General features: G+C 39.2%; 1 protein-coding gene across 2 annotated transcripts in view; it reads left to right on the top strand.

Annotated features, from left to right (window-relative positions):
* The first annotated feature begins 1,067 nt into the window (after positions 1–1,067).
* LOC119648755 (prostaglandin E synthase 2) overlaps positions 1,068–16,017 on the top strand; it is a 38,526-nt gene continuing 23,576 nt past the window's right edge. Inside the window, exon 1 of one of the 2 annotated variants that reach the window (XM_038050580.1) lies at positions 1,068–1,837. In XM_038050580.1, the coding sequence (XP_037906508.1) occupies positions 1,137–1,837 (701 nt within the window). In that variant the 5' untranslated portion in view covers positions 1,068–1,136. Of the gene's footprint in view, positions 1,838–8,189; positions 8,345–16,017 lie in introns of those variants that run through there. The other variant, XM_038050581.1, reaches the window with a different exon arrangement.

Raw genomic sequence — 16,017 nt, 5'->3', positions numbered from 1 at the left:
AACATTATTTTTAACTTTAAATCACCTCCACTTGCATACTTACACCGTGCAAAAAATTATAATATTCAATTTTACTCTAAACAAATCGCATACAACTGAAAATCAAACTGGAAACTTAACATTTATTTATTGTCCATTTTGATCGCAATCAAATGGGAAAATCAAGTTAATTCGATCGGATCAATACAGCACACAATTCATCCGAAACCGATTGTGCTGCTTCGGAGGCAAATCTAAAACCACATCCGCTTGCCTCCATATAATTTATGAATTGGCGATGAACGCTCGACAACGAAATGAATTTTTCAATCGACCGTCATAATAGGTAGATGCTAAAATCCCTTTCAAGGAATGTGCATCTCGGCGAGGGCATTATCTGCTGGTGGTCTGCTTATCGAGTGTCAAATTGTTGTTAAGGAGCAACATTTGGAACTGTGTTATAATTTTACAGTAGCTTCATCTGTTATATTTCTGTCATTGTATTTTCTTTAATAATGTAATGGAAGCAATGCTTTTCTTGCTTCCAATGACGGCATGGCACTGGTTGAGAACCCGCATTTCTCGACTGGGCATGTGGTGTTTAGTTATAAGGCTTAGGCTTAATTATCGAAAATTTAGGAATATTACTCAGAGAAAATGTAGCCTTCGTATGGAGCAAATTCACTTAAATATGGTATATCTAGCGTTTTGGTTTCCATTGTTCGCATTTAAAGTGAACTGTGGCCTCGTTGGCCCCCGGGAAGTGTCCTGTTAGACTTTTGCGGCTAATCGCGTTTTCTATCACACTTCGCATTGTTACTTCAAAACATTAAGACGAAACGTCAAATCAAGTGAGAAACAAAGAGAATATTCCATTAAACCACATTGCATAAAGTATTTCCTGAATAACTATCTCCTTAAAATTCAATCTTGACAATGAAACGCTCACAAGTCTATACTCGTCGTTATGGGCTTTATGAGACTCGACAGCGTCATCTTCACGCGTAGGGCTGAATTAAAACATATCTCAACTCACTTTATTCTCTATTGTTTGAAATAAACTCCGAATTCGCTTTGTAGGGAAAATTTGTAGGCGAGAGTCACAAATGTCAGATGTAGTAGAGGTTATAAGTGGTACATAAGTGGAAGGGTACGTGATGTTGGTGAGCCGGCTAGGACCCTTAGTATTTAGAGCTCCTCGGACGTGTTTCCGACGGGTGCTAGATAGGAATAGTACTAAAGTAAAGTTTTATTCCACGGGAAACACCAAGCCAGCAGCTAGTATATTGAAGCTTGGAGCAATTGGTGTTGCTGTAGGAGCTGCTGTGGGCACAGCGTATTCACTTTACTCTGCAAGTGGAGGAAAAACAGATCATAAGAAACATGAGCGAAAATTGCCTGCCGTAATAGGCAAGCGGCCTGACATCAAAATTGCGAAACGGATCATCAGTCCAACTGACAAAAGCGGCCTTGACCTTGTCCTTTTCCAGTTCCAGACATGTCCATTCTGCTGCAAAGTTCGAGCTTTTCTTGATTACCATGGGTTATCCTACTCGATCGTCGAAGTGGACGCAGTCTTGCGTCAAGACCTAAGGTGGTCTGATTACAGGAAAGTGCCGATTTTGCTTGCAAAAAGGAAGGACGGCAAATATGTCCAGCTAACTGACTCCAGCGCTATCGTATCCGTTTTAGCAAGTTATTTACACGACCCCTCGCAAGACATCGGCGAGCTAGCTAATTTTTACCCAACTATATCGTTTTTCGATGACAGTGGAGCGAAAAAGGAAGAGGTTATGAACAAGTACTTCATAATGTACCAGGAAAAAGTTCCAGAAAATTTCACCGGCAAAACAACGAGGTAAGTTTACTTATAAACGTTGGGCATGCTGAGACAAGAACAGGTCCTTCATCAGTTTATTTATTCATAAAGCTTTGTTATTCTTCCGGATTTTCTGTTGGCTAGATCTAAAATAAGTACTTACTTCCCCTCACTGGGTTTGGAAGAAAATAGTACGGAACCAATGGAGACCACCAGGATAAATAATATATAATAACAACAATTTCTTTGATACAAATTTCTAATCACACACACACATCAATCAAGAAGAAGAATTGGATAAACGTTTCTTCTCTTACCTGGCATGAAGTGAGCAATGGTCAAATTCGCTTTGTACATCCAACAATTTCACAGCACTGTATCATGCAGCGAGCCTTTCTTTATTCAAGGATCTGTAAATTAACTAGTAGATGAAGGTACTCGAAAAAGTACAAAATAGAAAAAGAAAAATAGAGCCGTCTTGTAAACGACCTATACGATACGGTTAAGGAGAAGTTAAACATTACTATTTCACGTCAATGTTATTGAAAATTAATATATTTCTTAAGGAAAACAATCATGTAATTTGGAAATTCACAGTTCGAGTATAGTTTTGCTTAAGAGGGTCATCCCGTGTGTCGGATCCGAAGAATCAAATTTTTTTTATCATCAATTGTATCTAGATATAGTGTAGAATATATGAGCAAAGTGATTTTTTGATATTCGGAGTCATTCGGAAATTACAGTGTTAAACACGTGATAAGTCACACGCCAGATTTATTCGATCGCCGTAATAAAGCTCGTATTTACCCGTCCGAATGACTTCGCTAAAAGGACAAAAATTGAAGCCAAGGCCGTATATGTGTTTCTTGAAGAAACCTAAGGTTTATGGACTAGGTATAGCAGATTAATGGTCAGTTAAAGTTTTATGGCTAAAATCGCATTCTACTGTTTAAATGCGGTTTTCTCGAAACCGCATGTTGAAAATCGGCTGCCACCATAACCCAAAATCTATCCAACCAAATTTTTCAAAATTTTCACGATTTATTCAGAACATATTTCTACGGTCCGCAAACTAGGATAATTGCGATTCATTCAGTAGTTTTTTTTTATTCATTGAAGCTGAGCTGTAAAAAAACGCCAAAATTTAAAAAAAAAGTTTAACACGGCACCAAAAATTTTATTTTTAATATAGTTTAAAAGTTTGCGGACTGTAGTTAAGTCTGTATGTTAAAATGCCGTTTACTTTTTTCTCTAAGATGATCGCAGCACCCTCTAGCGTGGCAGCAGAAAACCACCTTTTTTGGAGATGGGTGTATAAATTGCTCTGTATTTCAATAACAAACTATGTGATCGGGCTGGAAATTACTATGCACATTCAAGATATTAATAAATCTATGGTGAAAAATTCGTATTTGCATCTTTCTCCAGTTCTTCACAAACAATTTCTAAACAAGTCGGAATTCCGGAAGCTCGCGCTTCGGAGATAAAGGTTTTGTGTTCATCTTATGTAAGAAATTTCAACGCACATTTTTCTATCCGTATATAGCTACAAATCCAACATAATCCTTTATATTTTTCCAAACTACGAGACATACGTACATACGTACGTACAGCCATAGATATTACGCTCACCCTAAACAAACAAACAGCCTATTTCCGAATACTGTACACATATATTGACGTATATAAATTAATCGTGCCCATATTTCCGATTTACTTCTTATATCTATTTGAATTAGGCACTACCCGCAAAGTTCATTAGCACGCATATATTGTATTATATACCTACATACACACATGTCTGGTTGACAAATGACTAAAAAGCTAAAACAAAATAATTCTCTGCGACCCCATTCATAAGGACTCACTTCGTTGGGGTATTGACGAATTGATATGATGATGAGGTCATGTAGGTTGTAGAGTGCACGAAATTCCCAAAAAATTGTAAAGTTTCACCCCCTATAACTTTGTTAATAATTGTTGGATTTCTTCTTCATTATATGCAAATTTTGTACTTCTGGGATGAACATAAGGGGAGTGCCGGATACATTTCTGAAATGTGGAAATATACTATTATTAACTTTATTTGTGCAGGTATCGGAGCCGGATATATTTTGAGGCCTAGATTTCGTAGAGATGCACCACTGTGAATTTTTTCAGATTTTTCGGTTGGATAGGTTCTGAGAACGAGACTTGTTACACTTTTTGGGGGTCATATTTTGAGCCCTCGCTCTCCTATGTTTCACACAATATCAAATATTGAACCAGTTTCGAAAAGTACTAATTGAGACCTTTCATTTGATACCCCACATGGCTACATTCTGTGGAAAAAAAATGTGCACCCTCCATTCACATGTATGGCGAGCCCCCCTTAAACTTAACACAAGATGGCGCCACTTACTGCATGTAAATGGAACATCAGATTACATACTCACCAATTTTCGTAACAATCGGTCTAGCCGTTTCCGAATAAATCGGGCGTGACAGACAGACAGACAGACACCGTCTCAATTCTAATAAGGTTTTGTTTCACACAAAACCTTAAAAAAGCCAAAAAAAACGGCCTTCACACGGGATGACCCCCTTAAGTGGCTATATCATAAAGAAGACCGAAAATGAGGTGTACTTTGGTTTGTATTTCTTCGTTTTCTTCAGCCTTTGTCCCGTTCACAAGCGGGGTCGGCTCGTCGTTATCGGTTTTGCCATTTGGTTCTATCACATGCCTGATCTGGATGCAATCGCAAGGCTTTCAAAACCCCATCCAACGTATCACCCACCGTTATTTCGGCCGGCCTTTTGGGCGCTTACCATCGACTTTGATGTTCAGACTAATCTTGGCAAGTGAATTCTCGTTAGCGCGAATTACGTGACCATACCATCGAAGACGCCTCACTCGCAGTTTTTCCACGATCGGTGCAAACCCATATCGATCGCTAATATCCTCATTTCGGATGTGATCAAAACGTGTCACGCCGCTAGTCCAACGCAACATCTTCCTTTCCATTATACCATTTTATAGTAGGCCAACATTCAAGCCCATAGAAAGCGACAGTACGGACGAAATCGCAGTAAATTTTAGATTTGAGATTTAGATTAGTCAATCATAAAGAACACCACACAAATTGCTCAAGATCATTTTTGCTACTACACACTGCATAGAGCAGTGTATAGGGCGCTGGACGTTGAATGTCCCGTGTGACGGTGTCCATAACAAGAACGAAGAGAAGTGGTGAGAAGGCGCTTCCTTAATGAACACCAACAAAGACACGAAGCGGTTTTGATACACCCGCCATACTTCGAACTTTTCGGACGTCTTGTTTCTTCTGGCACAAAATGTTGTCGTAGCGCATACCAGATGATTTTGTGTGGCACACGGTCAAACGCTTTCTCTAGATCAAGAAACGCAATGTAAAGAGAGCGATGTTTCTCACGGTGTTTCTCCATGAGTAACCGCCCAGCGTATATTGCGTCAGTAGCTCCGCAGTTTGTGACAAATTCGACTTGATTCACGGTTATTTCAACGATTGCATGAATACGGTTGTCAAGAATGCGTTCAAAAATCTTCATCGTATGGGAAAGTAACCGGATCGGACAATAATTTGAACATTCTGCTGGACTGCCTTTCTTTTTCCATATCGAAACTGTGGTTCTTTCTTGCCAGTCAGATGGTGTTCTACTTTCCTGAATAACCCGATTAAAGAATTCACTGAGCCACAGTGTTCCTCAGTGTGTCCCAGCTCTTCGCTTTCCAGAGCTCAGATGCGATGCTGTCAGATCCTGTGGATTTTCCCGATTTCATTCGTTTTATTGCTTTCTCGACTGGAGTTGCGTTAACAGTTACATCACTGTGCTTTACGTGGGTACCTGTCTCGTGGACTTAATCCCACGGTCTTCCGAAGACACGGATTGATTTTGTGACCACAATCAGAGCCCAGTCGCAGCAAGCTACTACGGTACCAGTCTACACCGAGTGCATGGCTCAGCATTCATACTGGTGCATGCAAGACCTACCTAAATCTTTACCGAACTAAGGAATACGGCACCTGTGTTGAAATGAAATACCACGCCGAGGCCCGAAAAGTCTCTGTTCGCTTGAACGTAACCAAAACCCTCATGAAGCTCCCACTAGGGGGTCAACTGCTACAACCGAGCTGAACGCACATACAACAGGAATTCTCCTGAAATATGTGAATTCAGGGGCTATCCCGGTTACCCCCAACGTTCATACCTGATGCGTCCAGCTTCCGGTCTCCCGTCTTGTTTCTATAAGTTAATGTAAAATATGTATGTAATGTAATATAAATATAAGAGGAAGATTTTGTGTAAATCAAAACCTTATTATTTTCTATCTGTCTGTCGGTTTCCCATACTGATGTGAAATTTGATGGGAAGATAGGGCTATGATCCCCTACCTATGCATGCAGTGAGTAACATCTTTCTACGTTGAGTATAAGAGCGGTCCCCATACAAGCAAAAGGCGGTTTAAAACTTGTTTTTTTTTATACATGCAAAATGGGGGAGTACGGTTGAAAAGTGATTATTTCCTTCACAGACCATTCTCAGAAGATACCCAACCAAAAAATCTGAAAAAAAATCCTATAGTTGCCACAATATCGTCTCTACCGTCCATATCGATATCTGGTCCAATAAAGTCAATAATAATTGTTTGTTACATAAGACCTGACCTGACCTTTGTTACATAAGACCTGATAAGATGTTAAATGAAACCTCGTTATCGTAAAACTGAACTGTGTACTTTATTTCATATCACATATTCTTATATACAATTCTACAACATTCTAGGTGAGCCCGGAACTTATAAGTGTAACGTAAACAAATCAATACGAAAATATTTCTGACCTGACAATGTACAAGTTAAACGTGCAATATGCAACCGTAATATTCCAAATTGGTTATGCAAACTTTTAACTAAAGCATCACGTAATCGTACAAACAAAGAATATGCAAATTAAGTTTACCAACAAAAATACGTTACACATTAAGCATTACTTAATCGTACAATAATATATAACTATATCCTATCGAAATTGAGTAGAAACCTCCTTAAGTTCACCCTAGGATCAAAAAATGTTACTTTAATATGGACCGCAATATTACCAAGTTTGATTTGGTTACTAACAATAATAGGTCAAAATTTATGCAAATTTGCAACATTGTAAGTTTCATATACAAGTGAACAGTTTGACATAATACAGTCAAACTTCTCTAAGTTGAAATTCCTCCAAGCTGAATTATTCTCTAACTCGAACTTTCCGGCCTTTCATTGGGGTTCTCCTCAATTTTCTATATAAACATTAATCTCTATATCGAATTACTCTAAATTCCTCTTAGACCAACAGTATTTTGTAACTTACAGTAAATATTGCATACATTACAATTTCTTTAAGGGGGTCAGCCCGTTTTTTTTCGCTGTTTTGGGCCTTTTTTGTGAGGAACTGGATGAAGATACAAATACAAATGTTTCACCATATATTTATTAATATCTTGAGCATGCGTAATCAGTTTTCCAGCCCGATATCGTATTTCATTATTGAAGTAGAACAACTTAAACACCCATCGCCAAAAAAGGTGTTTGTCTGCTGCTATGGGCGCTGTGCTCATCTTAATGAAAAAAATACGGCATTTTAACGTGCGGACTTAACCACAGTTCCCAAACTAGGATTATTAAAAAATATTGACCGGTAAATTTTTATAAATTTTGGTGTTTTTTTCGCGGTTTCCTTAATGCATAAAAATAATGGCCCAATGAATCGCAATTATCCTAGTTTGCGAACCGCAGAAATATGTTCTGAATAAGTCGTGAACATTTCAAAAGAATTGGGTTGGATAAATTTTGGGCTATGGTGGCAACCGATTTTCCACATGCAGTTTCGAGAAAAGCACATTTAAAAAGTAGAATGTGATTATTAAACATAAAATCTTAACTGATCATTAATCTCCTACACCTAGTCAAAAAACCTTCGGTTTCTTAAAAAACACATGTAAAATCTTGGCTTGGCGTCATTCGAACGTCGACCAGTAAATTCCCACTGCATTTCGGCAGTACTTGACCTGTTTAACGCTGTAATTTCCGAACGAATCCGAATATTGAAAAATCACTTTGCCTAAATATTCTACACTATATCTAGATACAATTGATGTCAAAAAAATCCATTCCTCCGATCCGAAACACGGGATGAACCCTTAAGGGTACTTTTGGCACTCAGAGCGCAATTAGTAGAGTGTTTTTAAAAATATGATTTCTCAAAAATCATCATCGCAAATCAATAACATATTGATTTGCGTTCTTTTTACTTTGAGGATAACGAATAAAATAAAAAAAAGTGTATCTGGTTGTTGTCATATACAGGTTTATGTTTGACGTTTGCGACCATTTGGAATGTAAAAATTTGTGAAGTTTAAATGCAGTTTTTTAAAGACAAGTTTAAAAAATAAGCAAATCTACTGTTAGATTTCAAAGTCTTCTAGTACTTCATTCCCACTTAGATCGATAAGGGCAGAAGAAATACCACATTTTCGAATGGTGTGAGTGATAAAAAACAATTTCCCTATTGGCGCACTAGTAATGAAGGAAAAGGTGCTATAATTCACAGAAAGCTTGAATTGTTGTTCAGAGCTCGCGATGGTTAGCTGCAGTGATCAGATCAAGAAGCGGTGGATGACTGGCTTGAAGGACTTTCTCCTTGACCTATAACTCGGGCGCCAAACGGGTTTTTCTACAAAATTTACTAAACGTCACTTTAGTGCTAAAGGAGATAAATATTTTGATATAAAGCATAGCCAAAAAAGTGTAGCTTTGCTGATTGGGGCCAACATGGCTAGATCAAACAAGTTGAAGTCTTCAATAGTAGAAGCCACAAATCTCATTGTTTCCGACGAACAGGTAACCGGTCAATTAAATGGCAAAAATTCAGTCGTGGATAATAGGGGATAATTTCCGTATATATGCAAAAGAGAGTGTACATTTTTTTCGCCGAAGATTGTCATGCATCATCATGGGTCATGTGTTTGGTATTGGTTGAAACACAGGGGAGTGAGGCTCAAAATGTGTGGCCCGAAAAGTGAAACAAATTTCGTCCTCAGAACCTATCCAGTCGACAAATCACAGGTTTGCATCTGTACATCTGCACAAATGAAGTGAATAATGGTATACCACCATATTTCAGAAATTTATCCGAAAAATCCCCCTTAAATTCATCCTAGAAGTACAAAATTTGGCATTAGTATAAGCAATAATAAAGGACACAATTCTGAAAAGTTTAAACGCGGTCTACCATTAACAAAGTTATAGAAGGTCAAAGTTTTGCATTTCGTGCAAACTTATTACACTCTAAGACGTCTATGACGCCATCATATCATCATATAAAGTGAACTTTTGTCATAAACGGGGTCAATGGGAACATTTTCGTTTGCTTGTTTAGATTATTTTACTTATATGTATATCAGTTAGTGGTGACCGACATGTGTATATACATTTATATGCTAATAGAGTATAGAATCCAATAACATGGCCATGTACGTTAGTATCAGTGGTATTTAATTTCATCATCAACGGCGCAACAACCGGCCGAGGTCCACCAATTCGATATCCCTAAAAGCTGTCTGGCGTCCTGGCCTACGCCATCTCTCCATCTTAGGCAAGGTCTGCCTCGTCTTCTTTTTCTACCATAGCTATTGCCCCTATAGACTTTCCGGGTGGGATAATCCTCATCCATACGGATTAAGTAACCCGCCCACCGTAACCTATTGAGCCGGATTTTACCCACAACCGGACGGTCATGGTATCGCTCACAGATTTCGTCATTGTGTAGGCTACGGAATCGTCCATCCTCATGTAGGGAGCCAAAAATTATTCGGAGGATTCTTATCTCGAACGCGGCCAAGAATGATTTTGAGAGTGATTCTGCTGCTTTTATCTGACCTCGCACATTGGTCAGGGTCAGCCTAGTCAGTCTTATCAATTTCGTCGGGATACCGAATTCTGTCATGGCCGTGTACAGTTTTACTCTGGCTATGCTATCATAGACGGCTTTAAAGTCAATGAATAGATGGTGCAACTGTTGTCCATATTCCAACAGTTTTTCCATCGCTTGCCGCAGAGGGAAAATCTGATGTGTTGCTAATTTGCCTGGAATGAAGCCTCTTTGGTATGGGCCAATGATGTTCTGGGCGTATGGGGCTATCCGGTCTAGCAAGATAGCGGAGAATATCTTATAGATGGCACTCAGCAACGTGATACCTCTATGCTCTATTGCTACACTGTGTGATATCTCCCTTTTTATGTATGAGACAGATAATGCCTCGTTGCCAATCGTAAGGCATTGATTCGCTGTCCCATACCTTGAGCACAAGTTGATGAACCACTTGGTGTAACTGGTCGCCTCCATATTTAACGAATTCGGCTGTATTCCATCGGCTCCGGGCGGCTTATGATTTTTTAGCCGATGAATTGCACGGACTGTTTCTCCTAAACTTGGTGGTGGCAGTATTTGTCCATCGTCTTCAGTTGGCGATACCTCCAACTCGCCAATGTTCTGGTTGTTCAGTAGCTCATAAAAGTACTCAACTCATCGCTCCAATATGCCCATTCTATCGGAAATCAGATTTCCCTCTTTGTCTCGGCAAGATGAGCATGGAGGTGTATAAGGCTTCATCCTGCTGATTTGTTGGTAAAACTTCCGCGCCTGGTGCGGTTGCTCCCTGTACTTTTCTAGTTCACAGACTTGTTGGTTCTCCCAAGCGTCCTGTTTCCGTCTGTGAAGTGGCTTCTCCGCTCAACAGAGTTCGTGCTCGCGTTCTTTGAGAATGCAACATTACTCGGTATGCGGCATTCTTCCGTTCCGTTGCTAGCTTATATTCATCGTCAAACCAGCCTTTCCGACTCCTTTTGCGGCCGGGGCCAAGTATGTTTGTGGCCGTATCCATGATAACGTTCTTCGGGTGATTGTGAAGATCATTTGTTGATGCTTCATCTCCAGGTCCTCTGTTGACTGCGGTTATTGCGGCATCCATTTCCCTCTTATAGGTGTCGCGGAGGGTTGTGTTGTGGATGGCGTCAGTATTCACTCTCACCTGAATGTTAGAGGGGATTCTAGGTGGTATTCTTATTCGAGCTCGGAGCACCATTCCAACGAGATAGTGATCCGAGTCTATATTGGCCTCCCTATATGTTCTGACATTCATCAAGGCTGAGAGATAGCCGCGTTCGATCAACACGTACTTAATTTACAAACATGTATGTATGCTTTTGTCAACAAAAGTGGACATAAAATATATGTATATGTACGCAATAGCATACGGTAATAGGCAATAGTTTTATGTTTAGGATTAGCACAATATTTATATATTTAATGTATATGTACATATATTTTGGAGTTTGGCGATATATGAAGAAATATTTTGCATTCTTAGCTATGTACGAATAGGAAAACGCCCATCGAGAAGTGCTTACAGTTTTTTGTTATTAATCAATGCATTGCTTGCTTTCATTTAACTATTCGAAGATGGATATCCCCACATTAAATTTTTTGTACATATTTCATTTTTGTATGACCCTTTTGTATTGAATATTTAGGCATATATATGGCTGAGAATTATAATTTCTTAAGTATAAATCTTAACAACTCGAACAGGCAAATGAGAAGTCGACTTAGAGAGGTGCTTATACAATACAAGCCAGGGACAAATGTCCACTTATTAACATAAAACATACACAAAATGTTTCATAGCTGAAGCGCCAAGCTTCTGGTTTCTCGACTTGTTTTTTATCTAGAAGAAGAAAACCAAAAAGTTTGAACGCGCTCTAACTATCATTAACAGAGTTATAGAAGGTCAAAGTTTTGCATTTCGCATAAATTTATTGTGCTCTAAGATGTGTATGATGCCATCATCATATAAAGTGAACTTATATGAAAAACGGGGACCAGGGGGACTTTTTTTTACTTGTTTAGATTTGTAGTTAGTTATTTGTTAGTTTGTTAGTTATTTGTATGTATATCAGTATCAATTACTGAGATAAGCAGACATGAGTGTGTATAGGAGTATGTATATGCAAATAAAGTTTTAAACTTTTTTCTTTACATTTTTGTTTATGTTTTTAAATGAATGCATAACATCTCGAGAATATTGTGCCAAAATTTCAAGTCGAATGGAGTAAAATTGACGACGTTATGAGTATTTAAACGTCAATTGCTCTAGGCCGGGTCTTTTAGTGTGCACAACTTTAAATCGCTTTTTTAAATTTGCTATTTTTGAAGTCCCTATACACCACAACTCAAAACCTACTGCACCAATCGTTTTGAAATTTTGCACAACGCTTCTTCTCGCAATTCTCCAGATATCCCTGGGAGCTTTTTGTTTACTAATTGTAAATTTGTTTACATAAGTCAATTTTTCAGCAAAAATCAAATTTTTGGCTTCCAAGTGCAACGAAAAATTGAAAAGTCGACCAAAACAACCACTCCACTCCACACATTCACTACCTCGAGAAACATTTCCTTTAACGAATGCATTTTGATTTTTGTGTTTCAGATGACTATCACGAGATACTGTGTACAACGCATAACTATTTCTCGAAGCGCCTCCGGAGATTTACTGCCACTCGTTCAATTTTAAATTTAAAATTAAATTCGAAACTCGCAATGGTTTTTTATGAAGGCAATTAGGAAATTTCACACAAGTGGAGCATCGCGGTGTATAAGGCTTCATCCTGCTGACTTGTTGATAAAAATCCCACGACAGGTGCGGTTACTCCCTGTACTTTTCGAGTTTACAGACCTGTTGGTTATCACAGGCTTTCTTTTTCCATCTGTGAAGTCGCTTCTCCGCTCGCCGGAGTTCGTGATAACTCTTCGCGGGTGCCCGCGTTCTTTGAGAATGTAACATTACTCGGTATGCAGCATTCGTTCGTTTCGTTGCTAACTTACATTCATCGTCAAAGCAGCCGTTCCGATTTTTTTGCGACTGGGGCCAAGTGTGTTTATAGCCGTGTAAATGATAGCGTTCTTCAGGTGATTGTGAAGATCACTCGTTGATGCTTCGTCTCCAGGACTTCTGTTGACTGCGGTTATTGCGGCATCCATTTCCCCCTTATAGGTAACGGAGGGCTGTGCTGTGGATGGGGTCAGTGTTAACTCTCACCTGATTGTCAAAGGGTATTGTCTAGGTATTGTTGTTATTCGAGACTGGAGCACTATGCCAACGAGATAGAGATCCGAGTCTATACAGAATAATAGTCGAACGGACTTGTTACATGCACTTTTATCGCGAATATTCTGCAGTTTCCCTTTAACTTGTTCTTTGAGCCTTTCCCTGATCAACCTGGTACCTCGCGCACGTGAAACGGCTAATTTTCGCGCTTCTTGTGTGCTTTCTCAGAATTAAAATTTTGTTCTGGCAACAATATTTTGCATCCAACTTTGTAATTACTGTTCCTCGGTCAATTGCCTTAAGGGGGTCATCCCGTGTGAAGGCCGTTTTTTTTGCCTTTTTTTGAAAAATTATTTTGAAGGACTGGATACAGACAGAAACGTGATTTTTTCACCGTATGTTTATTGATACCTCTAGTATATGTGATAAATTTTTCAGCTTAATTTCATAGCTAATTTTCGGAATAGGTGTTAATTTATGCACCCATCTCCAACAAAAGGTGCTTTTCTGCTGCCACGCTGGAGGGCGCTGTGTTCATCTGAGGAAAAAAAACTAAACGGCATTTTAATGTGGACAATATTCCACCGTCCGCAAACTAGGATAATTAGAAAATATTAAAAGGTAAATTTTTGGTGGGCTTTTAAACTTAATTTTTTGGATTTTGGTGTTTTTTTACGGCTTCTTTTATGAATAAAAAAAAAACTACCCGTCCGATTGCAATTATCCTAGTTTGCGGACCGTAGAAATATGTACTAAAGAAGCCGTGAAAATTTCAAAGAATTTGGTTGGGTGGATTTTGAGCTATGGTGGCAGCCGATTTTCAAGATGCAGTTTCGAGAAAAACGCATTTGAAAATTTAAATGTGATTATCAACAGTAAAATTTTAGCTCACCATTAATCTGCTATACTTGGTCCATAGAGAGCACCCTCCGTTTCTTCAAAAATGTCTTGTAAGGCCGATTGTTGCTCTCTGGTGTCAATTGTGGCTCTTTTAGTGAGGTCAGTCGATGGTCGTTCGAACCGCCAAATTCGCGCTTCATTACGGCGGTCGGCATAAACCTGACATATGTGACCAACTTGACATCCCATTGTCACTAGGATTTTGAGAATGCCATTGAATCCTTCATTGAAAATAATTACAGCCAGAAAAGTGACTATTTCTACGACCTTGGCCCCAGAATGAAGGTGTTTAGGAGCGAAAGTCCAGATTAATGCATTCAACGACTCATTGTTATTCTGGGTCTCTGCTCTTAAACATCTGTTCAAGAGATTATCTCGTGACAAATCTTCGTAGATTGGTTTGATGACTGTTTGAACTTCTTCAGTCAAAGGTGCCTTCTCGTGGTGAAAACTGTCCAGTTCTCCTTTAGCTTCCGCTTTGCGCCATTTCAACCAACTGTCCTCGCCTGCTGGACAATTTTGATGCTGAGGATTTTTGTCTGTAGAACATTTATGGAAGAAAGTTTCCCAAATTTCTTGCTTCATTCCTTCTATCGAATTTGCGTGTCGACGAATAGCTAGCCCAGAAAATGTAGTGAGGTCCTTATCAGTAAGTTTTCCAGCCCCTTTTCCACCAATGCATTTGTGATTCTTCTTTGCATTTCTAAGCCGCGTTCCCAATCTTTTCTTGACATGTCCTACGCATTCCTTTCTTACTACTACGTATATTTTATTATTTGCAGAAATACCGGAGAAAACTCCATCAAAATCCAATATACAATATACAAAACTTGTCGCAATTGGAACATCCATGTTCATGCTTGCTAAAAGTTTCTTTGCTGATGTTGATGCGAAGTTCTTTTCTTTCTCTGATAAGTATCGACTCCCATGAAATACTCGTTTTTTAGTGCGAGCATGACGTTGAACGTTAAAGTGATCTCCCTTCGTACGATCCATTTAAAAAAAATCACTGAACACACAAACAGCACAATACTTACAACAAAATATAACTGAGTATAGCTTGAAAGCCTTTCAGTGCTCACTCTAGACTGGATTATCCTTTTTATTCCGAACAGCAAATAAGTTTAGACAATTGATTGGTTTTCCATCTTTTTATATTTATACCTTTGTTCGAATTTATAAGGCTAAGGTAAAAAACTAACAGGTAAAAAAAGATTCGATGCTCTTTCTCATCGAGTACTCTAGCCGCGGCTGCAAACTCCTTACCTGTTTTACCCTGTAATTTCTGAAGGACTCGGAATATCGGAAAATCCCTTTTCCCACATATTCTCCACTATATATAGATACAATTTATGCAAAAAAAAAATCGATTTCTCCAACCCGACACACGGGATGACCCCCTTAAAGTGTAACAAGTGCAACGATTTGTAAACAAACCTGACCTTTTTTGCATATATTTAGGCGAACCTCGATACTAAATTCCTGTTTCCCTGTTGCCGAGTGAACAATAAGTGTTACGTGGTACTGTGGCAATAGTCTTGCCTATTGTGCTGACTTCGATTCCGCTCCGCGTCGTCTCCTACTTTTTTTCCGCTAATAACATATACTGTTGTCGAATCTATACTGAGAGCACGTAATTTCAATTAAACTTCATACTGCCAACGATAAACTATTGCGACTACACGGTATAACATTTTGCTGCATCATTAACTTCCGTGGCTGTGTGTTTAACTCCCTTTTTCAAATTTATTATGGCAACTTCCTCGCCGATTTATGGTATTCTGTGTGCTATTTGTAAGTGCGACCTTCCACGCCAAATGTTTGGTCATTCCCTCTGCGTTCATAGATATTGGCGCAAAATTTTCATCGAACCTTACCTATCGTTGTCCTCCACCTGAGGGACATATTCCCTACTCAGCATCGGCTGCGCTACGCACTTTTGGCGATTGTCCTATGGTCGCTCCGTTAGCACCACCACACGCTTCCTCCTGTGCATCATCGACGCCCGCCACCTCTGAACCGCAGGCCTTTCCGACCTCATGTCGCCCGAGTGGCCTCCAATGGAACATCGCCTCGCCGGCGAAACAGCTGTTCGTGTCAAGGCTAGCGTACTCCACCACGTCCGATGAAATTCTGGCCTATATCAGAAG

Source organism: Hermetia illucens, chromosome 2 (genome assembly GCF_905115235.1).
Source record: "Hermetia illucens chromosome 2, iHerIll2.2.curated.20191125, whole genome shotgun sequence".
NCBI classification, from domain to species: Eukaryota; Metazoa; Arthropoda; class Insecta; order Diptera; family Stratiomyidae; genus Hermetia; species Hermetia illucens.
The sequence above is the reverse complement of the archived record's forward strand: the minus strand, read 5'-3'. Positions and strand labels throughout refer to the sequence as shown.